Source organism: Varroa jacobsoni, unplaced genomic scaffold (genome assembly GCF_002532875.2).
Source record: "Varroa jacobsoni isolate VJ856 unplaced genomic scaffold, vjacob_1.0 scaffold_76, whole genome shotgun sequence".
NCBI classification, from domain to species: domain Eukaryota; kingdom Metazoa; phylum Arthropoda; class Arachnida; order Mesostigmata; family Varroidae; genus Varroa; species Varroa jacobsoni.
In genome coordinates, this window is record NW_019212978.1 from 24,131 (window position 1) to 50,687 (window position 26,557).

Below are 26,557 nucleotides of genomic sequence, written 5' to 3' on the forward strand. Positions count from 1 at the left end.
GTTAAATATTATGTAAAAATTATAATAGTAAGATGACTTTGGCTATTTACTATATATATATATATATATATATATATATTTAGCTTCTGGATGTGATGGAGAGAGGAGCGACCCCAAAAATATTCTATCACGAGTATATTTATTCTATTGGTGGATAACTGCGATGTATTCCGCACGAATTTAGTGGGTTTCTTTTTTATTTGTTGACCAAGTGTTTGAATCTCGAGTAAGGAAAACCGTTTTAAACAATGGGTTACCGCAAACTCTGTTGGAGATTACATGCAGTAGTAAAGCGGATACAGACAAGACACCGTAATGTGTGTACACGGCCATTACGACGCGATAACAAATCGCGCCGAGGTGTCAATCATCCCGTCAAACAAGCTATATACCGCCATGTTTGTTTCGAAATGTACATTCTATTCACATGGCACATATACGATATGCCGCGGGACGTTTAATGGCAAACGTCTGACTAAAAAAAATTGAGTTGAACGTAAGTACGGCAAACACCTAAAATAATTGGCGAGGCGAGATGTGCGGTTTGCGCAAATAGTCAGCTACTTTCTGAGGAATCGTATATTATGATTTGGTTGCGTTTTTTGTCGTAAACTCGTGCTGCATTCATATAGTCCGTAATAAGTTTGTTGCTGTCTCAGTTCTGATTATCATGACCTTGCCTGCCTGAACCTGCATGATCATATCAAAGTTATCTATGGCTATGTTGTTTACTATGGCTGGCGATAATCCGTCAGTCAATGAAAAAAACGTGTCTTTTTTTCTTACAATTTTCTTCTGCCACTTTACTTCGACGCATATCTGGTAACTGGTATTTATGCCACTTTAGGAGCGTAAATATGTTAATTCGCTATTGATTCGGCCTGAGCACAGTCATCAGTTAGGAAACCCGGGTCTACCTATCTCACGTTTTCTGGCCGGGACAGCTTCTTTGTTTTTCGTTGTATTTTTTCCCCAAAAAAGCGTAATTAATCGTCTGTCTGTTTCCGCTTGACTCCTACTTTCACACTACGGTTGCTCGCTCTTTCAGCCTTTCTAGCTCTGGCTAGGTGCCCAAGAGACTACGTCTTGTCCATGGGCAGCAGTTTTCTGCGCTACACGTGGTTTTGTGCCTCATTTTCACATCATATATATCTATTTTGTGTTATGATATGGTGATACACACTTTTTGACAGTCTTGTCTTTCTTTTCTCTGTACATCATCATATGTAATTAATACAGTTTTATATATACTTATTACATCTATGTATATATACCTTTCTGATAATATAATCATCTCACCTCACTTCAGTAAAAATTTAATAATTAAAATTAGTTATTAAGATTATTTTCGTCTTCCTCCCATCGATTTGTCACCGTCGTCACACCCTTGTTATCTTAATATAGTAACATTATTTTTATATTATATATATATATATATCTTTGACACTACTACAATTATAATTTGTATACCTTGTACTGGCTGAATCGCGTGACAGTGTATTTGTTTGCAGTCTCCTTCCGTTCCAGCTGTTGCCATTTTTGTGGATTATCGGTAATATCTTTGCTTCTCTATGGGTTTGTGCATATCTGTATAAATGGTAAACATGTGTTTCCTAGCAAGTGGCTTGCCAACAACCAAAAGAGAATTTGCATCTAACTCCACATGGACTACCCACACCAAACTATGATGATACGAAGGAGGACCGTCTTCTAATAGAGATTAGTAACGATATAGACTCGTGCCGAAACATACATACGCTAAGAATTTCGTATGAGGGTCCAATAAGGAACGTAGCATAGGTATGCAGGCCATAAAAAGTGACCAGCGTTTGCTTTGCCTCGTTCCCAGTAGCAAGTTCATCCTGAACGTCACATGGCCAACGAACCTGCTCGTCACTTCTGTGTTTTGCCGAGTTACTATCATTGGGCGGCCGAAAAAGTATACCGATGGATACAATCCTCGTTGCATTAAGGCTAGTTATGGCGGAAAAGACTATCGGTAACGGAACAACAACTACAGTTGCATCCGAATATTGTATCACGAACAGCAAAAAGGCGTACAATTATGCCCCAATACGATGTATATTTTGTTGTACGGTCGTCCATGCGTTGCCATGGCATATTGTAGACGAGAAGGATACGTTTGAATAGAATGAAGTGAATTGATTTTTTTTTTTATTTATTTAGTTTGACGGTTACAGTTTGTTTCACAAATATCCACGCATGCTAGATGTGAGCCTCAGGGATATCATTATACAGTTACTGTAGCATAGCAGCAGGTTGCATAGCACTGTTGTATAGCAGCAGGACGGCTCAATGGGTCGTACGTTCGCACGCTGGCCTAGAGTGATATCCACCAACTTCTTCGTCCTATCACTGCAGGAACGAACTCTATTTTCGAATGTAATGCTACACATTTTTTTGCAAATTTCTCCAGCGCTTTTTTTTTTGCCACGCTAGGCGCTGTCGTTTTCAGGGGTTCGGTAAATCGAATAAGGAGAAAGTCTCTCTTGGTTTCAATTAACCAAGAGAGACACTGGTGAACTGGACGAAACGTTGTGCTGGTGACAGGTGGCTGACGGAAACATGAATTTATATGTAGCTAATGTCTATGAGTTTATATATATATTATATGTATATATAATATATATACATGTGGGCACTGACACGGGTGCATTGTAGAGACAAGCAATGCGTGTATGTTAATGTGGCTATGCTTGCTCTTGATAGGCATAGTAAAATATACAAGTTACACAATTGTATATAATAGTTGCACGTACTAATAATAGTTTTTGATTACATACGAGTTCCTCATATATATATATATATACTACGCTTAATAATCGTACAAACATTGCTGCTGCGAACGTCATTATAATAACAATGATGATGATGATGATAGAAATGGAGAAACGCTAACTTCTACGTGGCAGGAATTCCACGTACAATCGATATGGAAAGTTCCACGTTTCTCAGAGGATCAATACTCTTTTCTCCGCTACTGCTTCTCCGTGCGGCAACAAGGAAAGGTCTACACGAAGACGGATGATTCAAGATATATCTATGTAGTTTGAAGCAGTCATTTGTTACGCATCTATTACTGACGTCAAGAGGCGTAGTTCAAACGTGAAGACGTTCAATAGTTACGTATTTATAAAACAATAATTTAACATTAAGGAGATTACGAAATCTCCCACTAATAGTTATTATACCAGTAGCAATATTATCGACTATTACCATTGTTATTATTGTTTTCAACGACTTCTCACTCATATGCGCTCGCAACACGAGATATATAATTTCATTTCAAGTTGACGTTGTTGGCCCCATCGCAGTTTCGTCTCATCGATGCGATCACGACGACAAAAAGTGAAAAGGGGGCATTGACAAAGGCAATCTACCTAGCACCTTTGTACCGTGAACATACCACCTCATCCGTTACATATATATACATATAGTGCTATAATTAAGTAATTAAAAGCCACAACATCACAATGAACGAAGCTACAGGGGGGTTACGTGAACAATTTTGTCGTTAATGGTAAACTAAAACAGTTGTTCTAGTCCCTTTTGGTAAATGATACACGCCGATCAATGAGCGCCATCATCTTTTGTCTACGCTTATATAGATTCATATACCGACAGGTCCTCTGTTGATCCAGGTAACGTACATTGCATATACAATTTGACGGTCATCCACTCACTACAGGGCATTTTGGTGCACCTCTTTCTGGTGGTTATCGCGGTCGTCTTGGGCTAAGGTGACACGTTTTTCGGTATTCGGTGTTGAAGGGTGATTTCATCATGGTTTAGAGTCACGTTTTGTTGAGGACGAGCTCAAAAGAATCACGCGGGGAGCCGCGGTAACTTCGCGTTGGCGAGTGCTCGTCCCTATCAACGGTGCTTTGTACAACATCATAGTACAGTAAAAATAGTAATGACATTATTAATCATAAAACCTAATATATACTAGATAGTCAACATTTAGTCGTGGCATATAATAGTGTCTAAGTTTATATATAGAACGTTACAGACATGTACAGTGTACACGTGTTTTCACACTATAGTTACGTGTACGTTTACTTAGTATTTTCTTAATGTCAACACCATTACGACCTTCTAAGACCTCGTGTAACAACAAACATCCACAGCAACAACCTACTATAGCAGGATCGAATCGTCGTTAATGGCTATCGATACATTGTACCCCCCTTCACTCGTATGTCACCATATACATTTCGTTAAACAACGAACATTTTCTACGATCACGCCCCATCCGCCGCTCGATATTATTCAGCCAATAGAAGATCTTCTAACTAGGCCATCGATTAACTAGGCCAATTCGCTTCATAGTAGACGTTGTCGCATTGCCACTAGATGACACACGCCATTGCTCGCCGACAAGAAAAACAACTTTTATAGGTGGAAAACATCACAGCCGTGACCAGTTTCCGTCGGCTGCAATCAGGAGAAACAAACTACCATTACGATTTGACATCGTAGCATTTTAGTTATTGTGTTGTTGCGCTTTTGTTTATATGCGCACTCTAACGGAGGAAACGGATTAACGAAGTATTTCAAAAGCATGATACGTCGTGTTACCTTGCCACGTTTAAAGCAAAAAAAAAAAACAAGCTGTCATCTATTGTTTGTATCCGTAGACAATTCCACAAAGCTGTACACTATTGACCAGAACTGCACGCAACTTTGCGACAGTTTTACCTTATAAAAGGTATGTCGGGTACCATACGTCATCCATTTACGATCGCACAAGTGCCGCTCCTATTGGCACCCTACGTTTAAATGATATACAATAACAGATAACAGCTTCTCTGGATAGGATCTGGTTGAAGAAATACTCCCAAAGAATGTATCGTTTTTGCTGGCTGGACGGTCGCGATGCGATAGATCTCTAGCCACGTGCTCTCGCTGTCAAATCGGCTTGTTTGCTACTGTTATGATTACTATTTTCAACGCCGAGAGAAAGTGTTACGGAAAAACGTGTGAGGAACCTCATTAGGATTCGATTGCCTATTTACTATTATTACATCGTGCAGAAAGCATCAGCGGAGCAACAACAATCTGTGACGGGAAACGGGGAAAATTTGTAATCACACTATGTTGCACAGGTTAACACTATTATCTTAATCTATAGCATCAACATTGTGTATTTACTAACATTTTACAGCGAATGTAAATCCGTTAGTTTAGCCTGGTTGTGTATCTAGCCAATACATGTTTCTACACGTTTTTAATTCAATTACGATATGTACAATAGTATTAATAATGATTTGGATCAATCACGACAACTTCACTGTCTGGACGAGCGTGTGGATCGAAAGATGTCCCAGTACTTACTGAAAATGGTGTTTATTCATTTTCCTCGTTGGGAACGTGTAATACACCTAAATGTTTAGATCTTTTCGTTTCGTCAATCTATTACGTTCCGCAATTCGATGCAAACATCTGTCACAGACATCTCTACGGCGTCAACAATAAAGGCCAGCGAATCACAATGGACGTAAACGTTTCTAAAAATAGGTTAACGTTTAAATTTATGTAAACCTTTCCGTTCATCAATTATCCACCGCTTCTCCAAACTGCCCATTGGGATCGTCACGGATATGATGCACAGCTTCGGTGGCAGTCTGCAGCTCTGGCAGCGGACCAATATATATATATATAATGTTTCAATGCTAGTATCACCGTTTCGTGTTCTGTATCGTTAACGTGTTGGAATTCGCCTGTACATGTTATAATGCCAGTGTTCAGATGGTCAGGGCAAAGAAGCGTGCCGAGGAGACTGCCTATGTGGATTTTTGTTTCAGTAAGAACACAGGGTAGAGGTACACTTGTTGTGCGGATTATGGTACGGAAAATGTACTCTGCTTCTTTTAGAAGTACTTTTTAGATCAGTTCAATTTTAAGTTTAGGGCCCTGTACTATACTTCTCCCTTACGTGTCGTTACACTCATGCACGGCTGGTAAGGTCTAGCCAATGCATACAGCGTCCAACACTGACGATTTCAGGCAGGCACATATACAAGCTTGGGCCGCTTCGTTTATCGTCCTATCAATCCGTGATCCCGCCGTTGGTGTTTGGTGAAAACGTTTGTAGATAGATGCTTGATTACCCATGAGACAACACACACAAAGATCAAGTGGTTACCGCGTCGCCGTGTCGAAGTTAATATTTGTACTTCCGGTTGTTACTGTATACTCCATTGGATCGCTGTGGGGCATGCTCTGCTATGTATACCGATGCAATACATGTGCGGCGACATCGGCATTGTCACATGTATGCTCCTTTTCTGGGCTTTGTTGCTATTCAGTTGCTGTGATTGTTGTTGCTGCAGCTGCTGTCATGCCCAGTTATCGTGGTCGGGATCAACCGGACTAGTCTACTCAGGGGTGCTGCTGGGGCGGCTGACCGGAATGCCACCACGACGTGATTTTTTTCAGTTGACTTTGCGCATCGTTCTTTTCGCGCTTCAGCCGATCGTTCTCTTCCTGCCCGTCCGAGGTCGTGGCGAGAAATCATTAATAAGTGTTAATAACGATAGTGGATCAAGGAAATACTACTATGTAAGTACAATTCGACTTCGAAAAATTGGTAAAAATTATCTTTTTGCACAAACCATCTGAGTACAACAAAGTAAACAAGATTCGTCGGATCAGAACAAAACAGCGATATTTATAGTTCAACTGCAGGTGTTCATACCTGAATTTCGCGCAATTGACGTTCCAACATGGCCTTTTCGCATTGCTCCTGTGCCAAATGGTTTGTCAGCTCCGCCACCTGAAATCCAGGTTAAACGCAAAAAAGTTTACATTTACTACCGCACTTTTTTCGTCTTTTAAATTTTTACCAACCCCAGTCATTCGACATGACACATAATTAGACACACTGTCTTTGGAATCAGGATATACTGGATGATTCTCTACCGCAACCATCCGCTTTCTGGCCAGTCACAAAGGTTTGCCCCTGACTTCAATTTATATCCCCCATCACTTTTACTGCAACTACCTTCAGGGCGAGTTCGTGAGGATCTTCACTCTGTGTCGGTTGGCTAATTCGATCCCTGTCGCCAGACCCTCGGCTCATGCTCGAATGCGTCGACTGCGCTGAGTGCAGCGACGGCGCATAACTTGATGCCTGGCTAAGGCGACCCGAGCCGGCGTGCATTCCGTGCAATGCATGTAAACTGGTAGCGTGCATCGGCCCACTACCACAGCCTATAGCACCAACGCTGCTGCCGCTTATGCCACCTCGAGAACCCGCCTCGTGCCCTATGCCACTAGCGGTAGCCATCGTTGCAACGTCGTTGTCGTGATGGTGGTGGTGGTGGTGATGGTGGTGGTGGGAGCCCATTAAACCCTGCTGCAATTGCTGAAGCTCTTTGCTGTTGTCAAGACTATCGCGATCAAGCCCCCCACTGCCATTGCCTCCTGTCAATGCCTCAATGGATAGGCGTCGCCATTCTTTGTCTAGCGTGTTGCAGTTGCTGTTGCTGGCCGATGACGAACCGTCGGCCATGTGCGAAACCTGCGAGACTGGTGAAATGCTGTGCTGCGAACTAGGCCCGCTGACGTGCGACTGGCCGTGATGCGAACGAAGCTGGACCTTCGCCGGAGACGCAGGTACGGTAACAATGTTGATGCAACCGCCAAGACGTGACGACGCTCCGCTGGACGCGCCTCCAACGCTGCTACACGGACTTTGTCGTTCGTCCTCCCCGCAAGATACTGCTGACTGGCCCGATAAGCTTAAGCCACAAGGAGCCACCTAAAATGTGAGAGTTGGGAGCGTGATGGCGTGAAGTAAAACCTTACATATATAATACCCTTAAAAAACTCATAGTGTATGGAAGACTGCATTCACGGTTGATTTCCTATTTCACAAATATATAAAACCACTCTATCATACTGAACATTAAGTGTACATATATACACTGTATACATAGCCGGTAAATAGATTCAATGAGGCCCGTTGCGCAGCACTAGCCCGTATATTTTTGGCGTTGTTGCTCTACTTTACAGTGATCCTTCGATGTGGACAAAGGCATCGAAAAATAATTTTTTTGACAAACTTCTGACCAACGCTATGATAGCCGGCCTGACAACTTCAGCGTTTGTATCTCGCTATGATTTGTACCACCGGCCCGTTCTATCTCACTACCGAATGCGACTGAACAACGAGACGGTTTGATTGTTTCGGAGATTCCGCATGCTTCTCGAAGTGAAGTGTCGAACAATGGGAAGAGTAGCAGATGTAATTGAAGAGGAAAAAACAGCTTCGTTGAAATATGTGTATATAATACGACACAATTAAAACGTTTCATGCAGTCGCCAACTTTTCCGCGAAACTAACAGAAAACCTATCATGTTCTTGCTTAAAATCGGCAACAGAGACCTAAGAGAAAGGGAAAAACTAGTTAGTTATTTACGAACTTTGAAAGAAATGTTAAGTTATTTACAATATCCTTCGCTTGTAGTTTTCGAAAGAGGCGTGTCTGCATAATTCGCCTGGTCAAGAAAGCTCAGTTGAATGCTCAAGTCCACTCTCATTCGCAAACCAGGTTAAAAATCAAACTCTAAAGAACTAGCAAAAATCCTACTCCTCAAACGAGTCTCGGGAAAGAACGTTTATCATGGATCGTGTTGGCGGCCGTTGGTAAGCAACTGATACGAATTTTGGCAAAGGCGCTCGGTTTCCTAACAGCAACCACCCTTTTTATGCACACTGGGGCGCCCGACGACAGAGCTCGTTGCCAGTGATGTCCAGGTGTTATCGTGGCGTGCCAATTCAGCGGACCTCAATTCTAGAAAGAATATCTGCAAAGTCGTATAAGCACTGCTTAAGAAACAACAAGGAATGCATGTTCTAGGTCACCATGAAAAAAAAAGTGTGGAAACGGTATCCACTCAAGGCTGAGAGGGCGAAAAAGTGCCTTAGAAGCATGTCCATGGGGGCATTTAGATCTGGAAAGGCGGCGCCACGAAATACTGATCGATACGTGAAGTAGAGAACCAATTAACGACACACGGCTGTAGTACTGTGCAATTGGCTTCGAAAGAAGAAACTATTTGTATCTATTTATTTACTTGTTTTATTTATTTTTAATTTAAGTATCCATTTACATTTTCTCAGATTTTTCTTGCCGTTTCTGTTAGAATCTAAATTCAATGTTCCTTCCTAATATTTAGGCTTTCGTAAGTTTTCAGCTTTCACTTTGAAAAGTTGCCTTCCATAAACTTCCACATTCGTCTGTTCTTACCTGCGGTTCCGCCGCCGGATTCAAGAATGAATGCTGCTGTTGCTGAAAACTGTGCGCGTTCACTGTGGCAAGGGTCGTGCGGCGCTCCAAGGGGCTAGATTTGCCCTCGGTCGAGGATGACTGCGAGTGGGCAGGGGTCGGGTGTACCGCTGTCACCATCTCATGTACAGAAGTCGCGTTGTTCGTCGGCCAGATCTGCTGGGCAGATGCCGACATCCGGATTGGATAGTTGAGCTGATGTCCGGGGGCGGCCAGCATCTGGCCGCCCCCCCCTAACTGTCCAAGACTCGCGGTCGATGTGGCAATCGGCTTCGTTTGATCGTGGCCGCCGACGCCCGAGCCAGTCGGCAAAGGGGCTGATCCGCTCGAGGCGTTTAGTAGGCCCGCGGCAACTGATGACTGCTCGCATCGGGTACCACCAACAAGATTGGCACTGTTTGAGCGGAGCGGTAGAGGCGGCGGTGTCTGTTGGTATCTGCAAATAGTGCCAATTCGTAGAAAGACTTCGTAAAAAACTGTTTGGGTTTGACAGCGATATCAGTCAGTCTACCGAGTCAAAAACCGAGCGAACTGCAACACTTATCGAACATTGTAAGATTATAACAATGCAAATCATGTGATAAGAAGATCCCCTTTCCCTCTAACGATTTATCACATCTTTTGGGAAATGTTTATGATGAAGGCATACCTCATAACGGCTGAAAATGCGTTCTCCGATACACTTCGTTGCTGAAACGCCATTCTGCTTTCGTATTCACCGACTGTTTGCTCAAGATACGAACAATTGTGTTGGCCGCATCCTCGCCTCGCAATGTTATACTGATTACCTGGGAACACCATTCAGTAAAACGCAAGTGAACCCTACATTAACCTGAGCGTTAGGTTATATTCCCAAACCGTAAAGCAGTAAGTCGCCGATGCGGCGATAGACCCATGCAATGTTTCACCCACTGTTATAAAATCATCAAGAACAGACAGAAAGCTGCCTGTGAACATACAAGCACATAACGGATATGCGAACATTTTTAGGACTGGTCGCAACTACAAACTTTGTATGTGATTGATAGCTGATTGATTTTAGCATTATAAATGTCTAATTATTTGGTAATAAGTTAACAGTGGAAGAAGACCTAGGTAAACATCTCTAGACTTGGATTTTTCTCCATTTATTCATTTCTTCATTTATAATCCATAAGAAGACATTTTCAAGAAGTGAGGAACAAACAGCACCATGTTTTACTCACTGTCTCGTTGCGTGTAGGGCAATACTATGGTCACAGTAACCACAGTAGAGGTTTTCAGCACATCGACAAGCTGATCATAGGTGAGGGTAGCCACTGCTATGTGACATGCTTCTACAAGCCGCGCACCCGGGCGAAGCCCAGCGGCGTACGCATTTCCATTCTTTTCAACCTCTTGTACAATGCCTTTACAATATATATGAAGATAAATACATAAGGCCATTAATAACATACAATAATGGGAATACGCCTATATATATAGCGCCTATCTGGCGCTAAGATATAATAATTAGCAACCAAAATATCGCATGAACAAAGATCGAAAGTTGATTAATTCACACCTTTTCAATTTGTTCAATATATAAGGCCGTTGACATACGGAGCGAGCGTTTGAGAGCACATAACAGCACTATCAGTCACACTGGCCTTGAGTCCCTAAATTTCAACTGTTATGCATTGAGAGTACGAAGCACATTCAAAGTGATAACCAGTACATTTCTTGGCAATAGCCTGGAGTCCATCTCTATCCATATAATAAATCTCCGCTAACACCGTCCATTCTGAGACCAAACGACTGACACTCTGAACTACTGCTCTGTAGTTTGCTTACCCTCATAGTTGACGTGAAAACCGAGCTGTCCATGAGCGTTCCGCTCAATAACGAGTTTAACAGTTTCTCTCGCTCCCGACACATCTTCAAGTCGACTGCAAATTTCCCGAATTTCATCCAATTCCCACGCACCACCAGCCATCCTACCCACACTACTACTACCGCCCCCGCCGCTGCTGCTGCTGCTGCTGCTAGTGATCACTGTTGGCGGCAGATCACGGTCTCTCACCTTTACCAGTAGACTCTCGCCCTGATGGTAGAAGATACGCACGGTTCCCGGCGCCGATGAGAAGCCAAGAACGGTGGAGGTCGGCGCTCCGAACACCACCTGCCCCGTACTTGCCTCAACGACCGCGATACTTTCAGCGGAAATTGCCAAATGTGCGTCAATAAGAACGCCCCCAGCCCCACAGTCTTCGACCTGCACCTGCCAACTGATCGCTTCACGTACACAGCGGTCCGGCACGTAACAACCGCCATGATTGAGTTGGCTAAGGCGTTGCGCTATCATGTGGCTGGTCTTGTCCTTCTTCGAACTTCGACCACCAAACGAGTTGAGAAGTGAAAATCGACCGTTCGAACCTTCAGTTAGAGATGTCTGCAGCACAGAGTGGGTCGCCAGATCACGGATACATTCCTGCCGGGTCCGTTGGGCCATGGTCGCGAACTTGTGCGACCGATGAGCCGCGTTCTCAGCGTTGATGACCTTGGCGAGTAACCAGTTGGTGAATTTGATATCACGCTCAAAGGTGGCTCCCTCCGGCAGTGGAGGCCCAAATGCGACGATGTCTCTCGAACGAGTGATTGCCACCTTGTAACGAGTGTGTTCGGTGCACGGGTTCTGTGCGCGAACGACGATAAACACGTGCTGGAATCGTGAGCGAATATTCTTCGGGGTGAATGGTAGCGAACCAGGTTCCTGCAGTATCAAATCGGATGAACACAGAAAATAGCAAATAACTTTATAGGTTTGCTTCACAGAAATAACGAGAGAATGGGCAAGAGCGAAAGCCGTAATGCAATAAGATTCAACGGTTGTTCTGATTTATTTGTACTACTGACAACAATATGAACAAGAGATGCAATCTTAAAAATGAACAAGTTAGTGTGTACCTGGAAGACGATCGTAACAATGTCGTTCCCAATGTGCCGTTTACGAAGAATTTGCTGTCGGTTCGCTGGTGTATACGGCAACAATGTACTAACATGGAACATTACCTCGCAGTCTTCGAACGTATTATATACGGACTGTGTTCCCGTCGTGTCGGTTTTACAGTCGAGCCCGCCTTTATATCCGGCAAAGTCCTTCAAATTGATCTTGCGACCCAGGACATCCAGGAACTCATCAAAGGCGGGGCCAGCAATCTCATTGTTGTACATCTCCTCCTCGGTGCTTTGGCTAGCTTTGCAATACAGGACGCCAACCTTGTATGTGTTGTTTAGTTTTTGCTCGTCGAGCTTTAAGAGTTGCTGCTCGACGGCTGGCATTGCTAAGCGAAGACATGAAAGCTGAATTTCGGGCGCCACAAACTCAATGACCTCTCTGGCCAGAGTGGCACCTTCTCGGCCTTTCCGTGAAGACGATCCCGATGAGGAGCCGGACCAAAGACCAGGAATAGCGTCTTCGAGGATCGTGCCTCGAAGATCGTTTAGCCCAGATGTTCGGATGATTAGTCTGCAGTAAAGAACAAATACAACTGTGCATTAGTTGGGGCATAGAAATTATGGGACTGTGATCGGTGTCATTCAATTTTGTAAGGACACATGCTTACTTCGTGCAGTTCATAGAAGATCAACCACAGCTGTCCTTGCCAGCTTTCACGTTTTTCCAGCCCATATCAATCCGCCAATGAGCATATGTGTTCACTTACACCTCGAGCAGCTGCACTGCTCTTACCTATAGCTGTTGTGGTGATGGTGGTTTGCGTGGTCCTGAGGTCGGCCACCTTCGCTCGTCAAGGCAGTGGGCAGCGGAGTCGAGCCCACACGTTCCTTCTTGATCGATATCGCGATCGGTCCAAGCTCCTCATCAATACCTAGCCAGTTTTGGTGATCTTCGTTCTCAAAAAACGTCCGATAAAACGTCGCGCCATGATCTACGCCCTCAATAATTGACGACGGTACTTCGTAAGGACAGGGACGAAACTTCCATTTGGCTGCCCCACCGCTGCTTTCTAACACCGACAGGCCGCATGCCGACATTGGCTTGTGTACCATTTGCGTGCATGATGATAGCGGTAGTGACGTTGAAGCTGCACTTGATCCGCCCGCACCGCTATCAGCTGAAGAACTGAGACTGCTATTATTGCTGAGAACCTGGGAACGGGAAAGCAGTGTTGAAAAGGTATATGAAACTATCATTAAATCCAATACTAAACGAAAATTACCTGGTGTAGTAATAATGGAAATAAATATTTTTTTTTCATGATTCGTGAAAATTGATTGAACATAAAACAGCTTACCTGTCTGAGGGTGGAGGTCTTGTAGGGAGCCTCAATGTGAGCAGATGCTCGGTAATCTCGATCGGTCATTTGAAGACTCTTGTGCCGATTAGCGGTGAAACGATTCAGAGCTAGTTGGCGTTCCTCTTCGCCGCCAAGTTCGTTTCGGAAGAACGGGCAGCTTTGGACGAGCTCGTTGAATCGTCCATCGCCTGCGTCACCGTCTCTGCCTTCGCAGTTATCTCCCAACTAAAATTGGCACAAATTGAAGGCCATTATCAGTAGCACAGACAAAGATCCAAATCACGAATACTGATCTCAACAATATTGTCGCTGTGCTAATTTGAAGCTACAGGTTTCATTAATATGCCGCCGACTCTGTCGCCACCTGAAGTCTCATGAAACCACTTGTTCTTGATGAATATAGATTCTTAAAATACAGGCAATGTTCGCATGTTGTTGAAACCCACAAATAAGCTAGTGATGATATTCAATTAAACTACACACTCTGTGTTATCCCTCTTACGTTCTCGAGTCTTCACTTCACCTGTGATGGCCGATAAGTTGCCATTTGATACACACCTGACTCGCTGCACTCGCGCCTGTTGTGGTATTTCGACGTTTAGCTAATACGTTTCGCAAGCGTGACGCCAACGTCAAGTTTGCCGTAAGGCTCTGACAGTCGTAATGGGCAAATAGCTTTTTCCGTAATCTGTCTTCAAGGCGTGCACTATCCAGAGCTGCAGATTGGGCTCCACTGCAGCCCTGTTGGGCAGAACCAGGTGCGCCACCAGCTGCGGTTTCATCTTCCCGATTCGACCAGTCCTCACTCTTCGCCGCCTTGACGAGCTTCTTTTTCGAGCTGGCTGATCCTGCTCCGGGGGCATTTCCAGGCGGAGCACCGGATGGCTCGGAACCCCCCGACGGCGTAGACATCGAATAGCTTCCGCCGCTATCTTTTGCTGTTGTAAAACAACGAGCGAATGTAGACCGAAAATGAGAAACGGTAATGTGAAAAAACAACGTTAATTTTCTGCGCCGTTCCTTAGCCACGAGACAGTAAAAGCGTACTTCTTATAAGTTTTCATGTGTAGGATACGGGACAAGAAACCTATAGACCAATGCATGTGCTACAATGTTACGGTGCTGTAAAGCTGTTATACTGTGTCGAACCAAGTAGAAGACACACTTTGTTGCTGTTGTGGCTGATGCTGCTGTTGCTGTTGGGAGCCCACAGCAAGGACCCGCATAACGAGATCGCCCAGTCCCTCGCGGCCTATTAGAATTCGGTGAACAAGCCAGGACCATCGGCCGTTTCCAGTTCTCTGTTGTTCCATTTTGATTTGTGATGATACTATTTCGAATCCTGTATCTTTAGCAGAACGTACCCAGAATGAACAGTTTTGGCACACTCAAGCACCTGAGGGCCTAAGGTTACATCTAGTCTTCCAGCAACCTACAGGTTAAAATTAATCAGGACATAACCGGTTGATCGTGAATCGGTAGTTGACACCGACTTTCGATTAATGCGAATTTCGCCGGCAGTCATTCCGCATTCGTATGGTTTCTCTCCTAATCTGCATCAGCACATCTTCATTATTCAACAGTTCTTCATTACTCTTGCTATCAGGAAAGATGTCAGCGACACCAATCAAATTCACGACGAGCTTGGCTGGTCGCACCAGCAAAACACCTATCATAACCGCAGATCATTCGTGAACAGAGTTGATTGTGCTTGCAATATATAAAAAACATGCATTCCAAAAAGTGACCACTACAATTCAGTCGGCACAAGGCGGAACGAAAAGGGCTACCAAAGTATAACAATGATACAAGGAGCCAGTGGCAGTCGGCCATACAACATCAGACTGACAGGCCAGTCTGCCAAATGCCGAACCCGCCACCGACACTGCGCCCTCCGCCCTGGAAGACGGCTTCCTCTCGACTGTCTACCCGACGTAAGATTATAGAGAGTTGCCTATGATTTCCCGATAGATCTGACCTATATACCGTTTTCTCAAGACACATTTTCAGGATCTGAAGGATGGAACTGGGGCGACTGTAATCCGGCAATAGGGTAGACACTGAAGATATGTCTTGTTGATTACGTCAAACCCATACGAATAGTAATTAAATAGTGGTTTAATAGAGTTGGTGTTTGGAACTTTAAGAGATTCAGTTGACCATATGGAGTCCGCTATTCTATGCAGCTCCTATCGAATATCATGTACTATGTAAGCAAATGTCTATCTTATGCAAGTGACGTCCAGAATAAAAGCTTTTTGACAGGAAAAAAATCAGGCGCGATTTAGTGAATGCCGTTTTAGGCGCATTGTTGAATCGCTCCACATAGAAAGCACATATCTAGGCTTCGACTGTTTCGCTCTGAGCGGTCCCAGAGTACAACGCTTTGCCTATTTCTTTGCTGTGAATATTCGAAAATTTTAAGGAGCTGTATTTAAATCCATGGCTACAATAAATGTAACATGCTCCACGCTAAAATGACTGAAATACGCAACACACATGAACACACACACACACAAAATTGTTCACATAGAAGCAATGTTGTCAAACCTATCGATATAAGAATTTACAGATTGATCAATTGCTCAGGTTTGTACCTGCTCAAAAAATCAAGCTAGCCTTTGCCAGATCGAAAGCTGTTACTTATTTTCACAATAACCATTGTTCAACGATCCGAACTAGTTGAGCGGTTCGATCGTAAACAGCTCGTCAGAAGACTCCGTCTACACAGGGACGTACATACTAGGGAAACTGCCCTGACTATTTTAGGACCAGACTAGAGAATCGATGAGTTGATTGCTACTTTTCACGTTTTGCAAGAGATAATATCGGAACAACCCTAATTCAACTTTGAAAAACACTAGTTACCTCGAATACGACATCTGTGAATCTATTATTGTTAGAGATAAGGATTCCTGCTACAATACGAATGTTGTGTATAGTTTGTAGGAGGTCTGTAGGAAAAGGAAAACTAGATGCTAACATTGTGATAAAAATTATAGAAGGTAGTAACGTCTGCAAAACACCGACTCTTTTTAATAAAGCTTTTGTAAAAGCTGAAGATTGCTTCTATAGTAAACGCCCCACGTCGAAATAAAGAAACAAAATTACATTTATCCTTTGATTTAGTATGTTTGTCGCCGGTGCTCAGTAGCAGCCTCTGGAACTTGCTGCGGAGCTTCGGACTATCCGCAACCGGCAAGTGAGGGTCCAAAGGGCCCGCGGTAGTTGGGTTTTGAGACTCCGGTGCGCCACTTGACCCATGGTGCTCCAAGTTGACTACAGTCACTCCCGGAGCGGCGTGCAAGTTGGCGGTCGCCGCGAGCGCAGCCGATCCTGAAACAAGACAATAGTAAAGATTGGCGAACCGAATGACAACTAATAAGGTAGTAGAACCATATATATATATACACAAGGTGGGGCGGTTAAATTCGGACACTCTTTGCCAACTTGTTTCGTCGTAGCGGGCATGTACTCACGCGTTATCTTTGGTTTCAGAAGGAAGACAAAATTGCACTTTTGGCAAAAGATGATTGCCAATTTTCATGCAGCATTTGGAAAACCCGAAAAAGATTTTAATGAGAACAAAAAGAATATACCCAATAGGGCATATACCTAAACAATTCATAAAAATCATCCAGAACGCTATATCTGTTACATGTAGGCTTTTGAAATTGCATACATACTGAAATAAAAGGTCGTTGTAGAAAAAAAAATTGGTTGATTGTATCGTCCACGTTACGTCCAAAAATTAGCTTTTTTTTTTAACTTTTTGCGTCTTTCTGTACCTTTTGGCTGTTTCGAACCTTTGTGTTTTTTCAACCTTAGGCTATTATCAGCCCAAAATAATCAAGCCGTCCTATATATATATTTGATAAAGGATGAAACAGAAACCTCTTTTCCGTTTAAAGGCTTTTATTTTATCTCTTTCCTTTACTTTCATTTTTACTACATTGTGATCCTCTTCTAGTTGAGCAACAACTTCCTAAAACTAGCAAGGAACTTTTTTTACCACTTTTTATAGACAGCATGTGTTAGAACGGCTGAGATAAAGAAAAGCATGTTTACGGTAACGCGTGGATGTCAATCGCATTTCTACTCACCAGTAAGTTTTCCTCGAAGATACTCCTGAATTTTGGCCGGGCCAGCGCTCCGTTGATCAAGAGGGATAGCTGGCACAGCGCAGGCACGTTTTCCAACGGAATCTGCCGCCGCTACCCCCGGTCCGTTCAGACCATGTGAGCCCCGGTACTCACGCAGCATGGCGAAAAAGCTATCACCGGTTGTGCCTAGCACGTCCAACGAGGACGCACTGCCATAGTCCCTCCGTCGGCCGCCCGTCGTCGTTGTTCCAGCAGTTGTACCCATACCTAACGCGTACTCTTCGAGGGATAGGTTGACATTTTTCTCGGACGTTGAAGGCGAAATTCGACTCTTACGTTGCGCCACCATCCCGCCTGCTGCTTGACTGTTGCCGCCAACTAAACTCCCACCGCTTCCAGTTCCAGTAACTACAGCCCCTGTGTTCCCGCTTATCGTGTGAAAATGCTGTTCGAGATCTAGACTCGAGTTGCTTCGGTGCAGGCCGCTGATTCGATGGTGTCCTGCATGGCTTCCATGGCCAACATGGTGGTGCCCATTTGCTGCCTGTGTGGACAGCGGAAGATGTGCGTGCGCTTGCGATGCTTGTTGCTGGTGTTGGCGTTTTCGCTCGAGCAGCGGCATAGCCATAGGCTTAGCAGGCTGACGCTCCGAATGAGTTCTCTGTGGCCGCTCCGGAGCGGGTTCATTGCGGCTTTCGCCCCTACTGCCGGTCAATTGTGAGTGGTAATGCGGACTGTGCGTCGGACCCAGAGAGCCTGTTAGTGCACCACCAGCAGTCCCTATCGTTGCTCGTCGTTGGTGGTGACCCATTCCTAAATAGAAGGAAAAAACCCAACCGAAAAGTCCACGGCGAATTATTTTTTTATATTCTTAGTGATGTTCAAGTTATGCTTTTCTACTAGGACATTGTTTTGGGTCCAAATACGATTATTAACTTTAAAGTTAATTAAACATAGTGGTTTGTAGGCGTGTCTTGCATAAAATCACGTATAATAAACAGACGAGAATACTTCGAATTATCAGTTGGTTGTACCAAATACTAGAGACTATAACTAGAAACAGGAATCCTGCCCAGCAACATCAGCAGTATTAGCAGTAAGTTTGTCCTACCGTAAGATGCCCTGAAGTCCGGATGTCCAAACGAGGCGCCGGCCGTTTGATTACTGGCTGGTTGGCCCAACTTTCCGTGCATGGGCTGCTGTTGCTGTAACTGTGCCTGTTGTGGGTTATTATTGTGCTGCACAGAGTTGTTGTTTGTTACAGGAACACTATTGCTGCTTATGTTGCCGATTTTGTTGTTGTTGTTATTGTTGCCGCTGCTGATGTTCGGGGAATTGTTATTGTTGTTGAGGTGAGACATCGAGCCTGACTTGAAGAGGCGCGAGTGGGTGCCCACTCCTGTGGGGTGTTCAGCGCCAGCCAGACCGTTGACGCGGTAGAATTCCGCTGCTCGCACGCGTAATAGCTGCGAAGATTGCAGCGCAACCTGTATTATGCAGCGAATAAAGTGATACGATGATGCGGTTGAAAATAAGAAGAAAATAAGAAATTATGTTTACAGCCATTTGTATTCTTGTGACGTTCGTCAAGCTCGTAGGGTGATTAGGCTATATCGCTATCGTAACGCTATACATGTATGGTAAATAGGTATTTCATAACACGTCTGATTTGATACTTACATCACGTAGTGTCACTATTAGTAATCAAAAGCGTGGAAAAACTTCGATGTGTCTAATATTACGGCAATATCACCTACCGTTTCATGGTCGAGCTGAGCATGTTGACGAGCCTGGAGTGGTCGTAGAGTCTCACCTGTTTGGCCTACCTGGTTCGGAGACTGGCGTTGTTCTCTGCAATACGGAAGTAAATACAGAAAGGACATAATTTTTACATGACTTTACCTATCCCCTACTTTTCCTCAGAGACCTATGCCATGTCATATATATCGGCTACGCGACTCGTGAATTGCGCTTCTGTCATCCAGCATATTACAAATTGTATCAAAGCACCACACTATATTATGAACGATATGACAACAAATCGCTACCAACATTAACCCTAAAAAACCGATTGATAAACTTCTCGAAGGGTTACCTCTGGAGTTCGCCCGTTTGGGCTGCAGGCGGCGGAGGATCGGATAACGTGACGGTCATAGTCGAAAACGGTACTGGGCCTTGGCTTACTGGGATAGCGGAGGGACCCAAAGAAGTTGCAGCGTCCAGTGTGACCAGCCGTACTCGTAAGCTCTCACGCTTAGGTGCACAGGGAGCACAATGTGCTGTTGGCACTTCCATACACAACCTAAAAATGCAAATATACTGTCACGGCCATTTGTCGTTTACAACTAACGGGCCAAGTTTCAGATGTTGAAGAGAAATTCTAATTTCAATGTACGCAGCTTTCACAAGATGGACTATTTCTAATATTATAAAGACGAATTTGAATGGCTGCTATACAAGCAAACGAATCCTGTTTTGCCTTATGAAATAACGACACATGATTTTATCGAAAGACTCACCTATACTTCAGTTACTCATAGTTAATCCCTAGCATAGTAGAATAAAGCTTTTTAGAAAGCATGTCACATTAAAGTAAACACACTTTGCGTCGAACATGCAATTGTATCACATGTATGACGGACACGCTACAGTTTGAACAAACCGCTATGTCTCAGGCGGTAAAAAGAATCATCCAATTAGCAACAATTAAACAAAACCTATTGAATCGTTGAAAACGAAACTACACAAGTTTCAGGCATGAAACTCTAAGCATTCAATGAACGACAGTTCATATCTAAATGAAACAGAAGTTACAGCTAACGGTCGTCTAATGCACGCGATAAACAGCATTTGGCGATAATTTCTTAGTTTGACATTTATCCTGCTTGTACTTGGCCCACGTTAGGTGTACTCCTCTATAGCTTGACATGCTCACCTGTTCGGCTGACTTTGCTTTTGTTGCCTTTCGGTCCTCTGTAGAAGGCTTGAGCCCGACCTAAGACCGTACGCGCTTCGTCGTCGCGAAACTCTTTGCGATGCGTCCGGTTGGTGGAACACACCAACCCGTTGTGGTTCCAAGATCTGTTGCTGTGGCTGTTGTATTGCTGCAAGCGCACTGGATCGATCAAATGAGGCAGCCCGTCTCGTCGTTTGGACGTGACCGCCCCGACCTCGAGGAGCAAACTGTTCGTCCACCTGTTGCTCCTTTTGTTGGACGTTACTTCTCTCGTGGCCAACTCGATTTTGTCGACAGCCAGTCGTTCCAGGACTAACATCCACTCCACCAGAGGCGACTTTATCTGCCGCGTGCCACTGTCCTGCAGATCCTACAACAGCGGCAGCGTTTTTGCTCCCACAGCCGTCACCACCACTACAACGCCGTTCTACAGAAGCAGGATTACGGCCTTGGTTTATGCGTGGCGATGGAGAAGTAAGCAAGACGTTAGTCAGGTGGTCACACGACCCGTGCCTTTTGCCAACACCAGAACTAGCTGCCAAATGAATTCCTGAAGAACCTGATGAGACTTCTTGTTGGCTGCGAGGCCTCCTTGTGCGTCCGTGGCGGTTGTTCGACCGATTGTGATGATTGATATTATCGTCAATGCTAATGTTCTTCTGATGATGGTTGCAATGATGATGGCCGTTCCCAACAAAGGCAGGCCCAGAGTAATGATTGGCGCTGCTGTTGCGGTTCTGTAAACGCAACGGGCCTAAGGGACTTTCTGGCCGTGAAAGATGTTGTCCCGTCTCCTGCTGTTGCCGCTGTTTGCTGCTGTTGGCATAACTATGCTTATTGGAACTACTATTATTGTTATTGTTGTCGCCTTTGATGATGATATCCGAAATAGAGGACTTAGGCGGGATCTGCGCAACAGGCGCGGAGTCCCTGTCGGCGAGCGCATGGCCGGAGGTGGACGCGGCCGGCCAGCCGCCGCCGACGGGACCAGCCGGAACGCCGGCTGGAAACGAGTGACCCAACCCTCCCGATGAGCGGTTTCCCTACATCAAGAAAAATACGACCCAGAAAACACACGAACGTGTTAGATGTCTTTTAAGTTCGTGAAACCGTCACGAATATACGGACCGCTTTACAGATGCGAAAGCAGATATATCACAAAGAGGGGAATGACGCGGAACATGTGTTTTGATTGATGATTTTACAATTACTGAAAAAAATCTATTTCAAGCATTTGGCCATACTGTCATATACAACGTACAGCTACATGTGACGTCTCGAAACTCGGAGACCTCTAAACACTCTTGCTTTCGCACCAGTCAGCAATAATCCTTTAAGTCGTCCCCACCACGAGCTGCAGCTGTGAGGTTTTACCTCTATCGGCAGTATTAATGACAGAAAAACTGCTATTCGATGCTCATTAAGAACGTATACTTTTGCTAGAGATGCTCACGTACCTCACATTAAGCGCATTACGTATTAGGTAATTTTGTCAGATTTGTATCTGGGATTCGCTGCGGAACGATAAATGGGGAAAGAAACTCCCAGAAGGACGGAAGATAAAATCCTATCTCGAATGTAGCCAATTTGCACTCATCTTTCTTAGTCAATGTGTCATTTCCTCTCCAACTTCTCTTTCCTATAGGTTTCCTAAACACAAAGTCCAGTTTTCCCATGATAGTCAGCAAATGATGCTCGTCATTGATCGGCACTCAGAAGACTTTACTGCCAAAAGCATCACCCCGCCTGTCTCTGGTAATGCTCACCGTTCTCTCACATAATCCCCCTTCCTCTTCGACTATCCCATCAATTCTTAACTAAGCCTAGAGTAAATTTAGCACCCACACTGGCAAGACAGCGTCTGAACGCCGGTTCAACGGGCTCCAGTCTATCCAAACTTTTGAGCGGTGCTTCAGCAAATCTTTACATCTGAAGGGGTCGGTTAGTAGGGCAGTAGAAGCCCATAGGTAGACGCGTCCTCATTTCGACTGCGTAAAGTAGGATCAGCCAGCTCCCGTGCTGCCAGCCCCTACTTAAGAACCAGGTAGTCGCTATGGGGTGTGGCCACAGTGGTAATAGTAGCTGACAAACCAACGACCCCAATGCAACTACCAACACGACCGATAGTGCGTAGACTCGAAGATATATAGTTATGAAGTAGATCTAATGTCTAACGTTAGCACGAAGGGAACTTGGCCTCCCTGTAGGACCATCTTTGCAAAATACGCTAACGCATATAAGGTAACGCAGGGCAAAGCTGGCAAGTTTTGGCTGCGTTTATCAGTAGGGTAGCTTGGTAAGGGACTCAGGTAAAAGCCAGGTTTGGGTGAGCTGAAAGCAGCGATCCTCTAGTTAGCCATGCACAATAAAGGCGTAATATCTTTTTCCGTGCTTGCTCAGCTTTATCTTCCGAATACCATAACAGATAGGCCAGCAAGAAAAATACTGCCGGTCACCTGCGCTGCTGTATTGCTACTATTCAGCGGCGGATCGGGTAGATAATAACATCGCTCATTCAGTTTACACATGTTTAATTGGAAGCGCAGGATCGAGCCTAAGGGATTAACAAAAGAGAGGCTCGGATTGTTGACTACTGTCACGATTTGATACCATGATATAAAAAGTGACAAAAGAAACAGTGATAACAACAAAGATGGGGCAAAGCGTGTCCTTGTTCACACACACACACGCACATTTTTATTGCTTTCGGGAGATGCCCAAAAAGTTGCTCTAACGAGCAACTCTAACGATCCTTTCTGGTTAGTATAGATGATGATGAAATTGAAGGTTGATAATCAGGCCATAATCAGCCACACTTAGGTAGTTACACCATACGGCGATCGAAACCTAGATGCAACGGAAGCTCTAAAATTTAGGTAAGTAGAATATGTTGATCGATACATTTTAATTCAATTCTCGGGCACAGAAAAACCGACGAACAACGACATCTTGGTACTTGTCATCAGTGAATCCCGTATATACATACCTTCAATAGTCATAACAGTGTCAAATAATGAACCGTAAACCTGTTTGCCGGTCTCATTTCCAATATCAGATTTTCTGTCCCCAAGAAGCCTTTCAGAATGCGCACGACTGACGCTCCGGGTCGAATTTTTATATTAAATAACTGAATATACATAGAAGTGGAGACGATAGTCAACGAACTGATCAAGGACAAAAGCCCCCAATCGAACTATTTTTCATGAGAAAAACAATCATAATGATTACGTCTATCATGTTACCCCACTATCAAAAAATCGGTCGGTCCAACCTAAAGTTGCTGCTTATACGTCGAGTAAACAAGCGACATTTCCAGCGCAGCTAGAAAAAAAATCCGCTAAACCTCTGAGCCCAGTACAATCAATGGCTTGAGCTAAAATCAGACGAATCTTCGAAGAGCGATCGAATAATGTCTTAACGAAGCAAGTGGGCAGTTCGCTTCTAACCGTTGTACAAGCGTACAACAGCTGTAACAGGCGCTGTCATCGCCGTATCATGTGGGTAGATGTCGCTGCCGTCAACATTGGTAAAGTTCTGTTCATTTGAATTTAACGATCTGCACTTGCTTAGATACAGCTGACTAACTATTTCAAATCAAGGATTTTCGAAGCACAGCCGCTGCTACTTCTGATATCATCGAACCCTGATTAAGAAATGTCGTAATGATCTAAAAGGTCAGATACCAAACGTTGTCGTTTACGTGAAGTTGCCACTGCCATCGAGCAGGACTGACTTTCGAGGATGAACTCGAAGAATTTCGTGCATGATAATTATAAGTTGCACTACCAGCTCCACGGTCGACGAATGTATTTCTCTTTATACATTGATTTATCTAGCAACTCCTGTAACAAACGTAGTAAATGTATGAGTTCGTGGACATTCCTATTCGTCAGAATCAGCTCAAAATTCATTTGTTTAGCACTTGCTATGGTCAGATCGCGCTCTGACACTTGAACGACACGAAACACTATACACAACACGAGTTTTATCATGCGGCTCAGCTCATACGTTCTAACACGATGCTCAAAATGTTTTAATAATGAAACAATACAGCCAATATTGGAAAATGAGACTCTTCTGAACAGCACTCACGCATGTAGCGGATCCGAATACTTTGTCTGCATACTTAAACTTAATTACCAAAATTCGATTAGGAAGCACCGCCATGTTTTATATTTAGGGGGCACAAATTACCAGAATTCGTATTCGGTGTTTCCTTGTCGTCAATGGCAAGTTGTTTGCACGAACCGTTTACTGCGTTACCAAAAAAAGCTTAAAGAAACAACAGAAGTCGCATAATTGCGCCGTCTAAAACAAGTAGATAAAGCAGAAATTAAACGAAGCTAAACTAGGCCCGATTACTCTGTTGAGCGATAGAACGAAACGAACTACCCTGCCCAGGTAGATTATTCTGTAGGGACAATGCACGCCATCGACCCACCTACCAGCAAGGATAACTATTACACTGTGACTGCAATGCAAGTGATCAGACGCCCTTCGCTCTTAGGCGTTAAACGCATAAGCTAATTATAGACAGAATAAATGATGTCGACGGCCGACAGCCTTATGCATGTATGAGATGTATAATATTGACTTATTGACATGTAAAACTACTGTTCCGTCACTGATTGAATCTCTGTTACTACAGTTCCTAGTCCTCATCTCTGCTGTCTTAAATGGCCCACATCAATACAAAGGTCGGATTGCAATATGATCTATAGACTCAACCACCTAATCCCTAGCTTGTATGGTTCGTAAGTCACCTCAATGTTCAACGAAGCTTAAATGGGACCAAGTAGCCCAAAGAGTAAGAATTAAGGAGAAATACAAGTTGGAATTTCTGCAATACGAGGTTGATTTAGTATCCCTTATAACCAGTGAATGAATGAACAACTATGGGTGCTCTTCCAAAAAGGTTGAAACAACGAGATACGTCTGCATCGCCCTAATTTACTAGTTATGTAACCTTAATAACTACCGAGCTACGTATAGCTGATTAGCAATTACACGAGACCGCACAGCATATTAGCTAATAATGATGTTGGTTGTCTGTCAGTTCCGCTTTGACTGCGTGCAGATCATCGTAAATTAAGGTTCTACACACGCGGAGGACCAGAAGAAAAATTGTTACTGCCCAGTTCCACTATGTCTGTATATTATGTCTATGAAGAATCGACACCCACATATCACCTCAGTGTTGTCAAACTCTCAGAAAGGGAACAGTCCCATAATATAATAATAATAATAATCAACTACTGTCCCTTGCCATTAAAGACAAGTCTAATACGATCTGTGTCTGAGATTTGGCAAAACAATTACTGTTTGTTAGTCACTGTCAATATCATGCGTCGCGCTATTGTATACGCTAGTATCACATTCAACACATGGGAATGTGAACAGAGAACGGCAGCAGTTAGCTCGTTGTTGGGCTTGTCACAGTATTCCCAGAATGCGCTGATCTTCAGAAAACAATCATCATAAATATATTAGTAGGGAGAGGTGCTGTGTACGTTTTTCGAAACACATGTCAATTTCTCACCGGCACAGAAGAGTTCGGCTAGTCATATAAATTGTTAATAGATTGGTAGCAGATAACAATGTTTTACATTTAATAAAGTACGTTATCAGTGATCTAGATAAGATAATCAGTCGGGTGTTTCGTTTGGTCTTTACATGCGCTTTTCTTCCAAGAGTGTATGGCACATTTCTACTAGTAGACTCGCGCGTTTTTGCCCCCGGAACTGAACGAAATTGTATTTTGTCTGTGCGTTTAAATCCGCCTCTGAGGCGCGCGGGTATACTACTATAACATACCGTGGCCAAAAGATGAAGAGTACCGGGCCCCGTGGCCACGGTCCATCGGCGATTCGTACTCCGAGCTCCGGCAGTGGTCCCCGCGGCCAT

At 44.1% G+C, this 26,557-nt stretch overlaps 1 protein-coding gene across 1 annotated transcript; it reads right to left on the bottom strand.

Moving 5' to 3' along the window:
• Positions 1-120: 120 nt before the first annotated feature.
• On the bottom strand, positions 121-26,557 carry LOC111263320 (uncharacterized). Its single transcript, XM_022838290.2, has 18 exons — positions 26,468-26,557; positions 20,633-21,696; positions 19,793-19,999; positions 19,455-19,548; positions 18,809-19,184; positions 17,698-18,510; positions 16,706-16,930; positions 14,153-14,532; positions 13,592-13,819; positions 13,027-13,445; positions 12,243-12,804; positions 11,130-12,048; positions 10,523-10,705; positions 9,967-10,105; positions 9,279-9,753; positions 7,028-7,786; positions 6,722-6,799; positions 121-6,510 (listed from the first exon to the last, which is right to left on the bottom strand). The coding sequence occupies exons 1-18, from the start codon at positions 26,555-26,557 to the stop codon at positions 6,406-6,408; spliced, it is 7,116 nt and encodes a 2,371-aa protein (XP_022694025.2). The 3' UTR covers positions 121-6,405.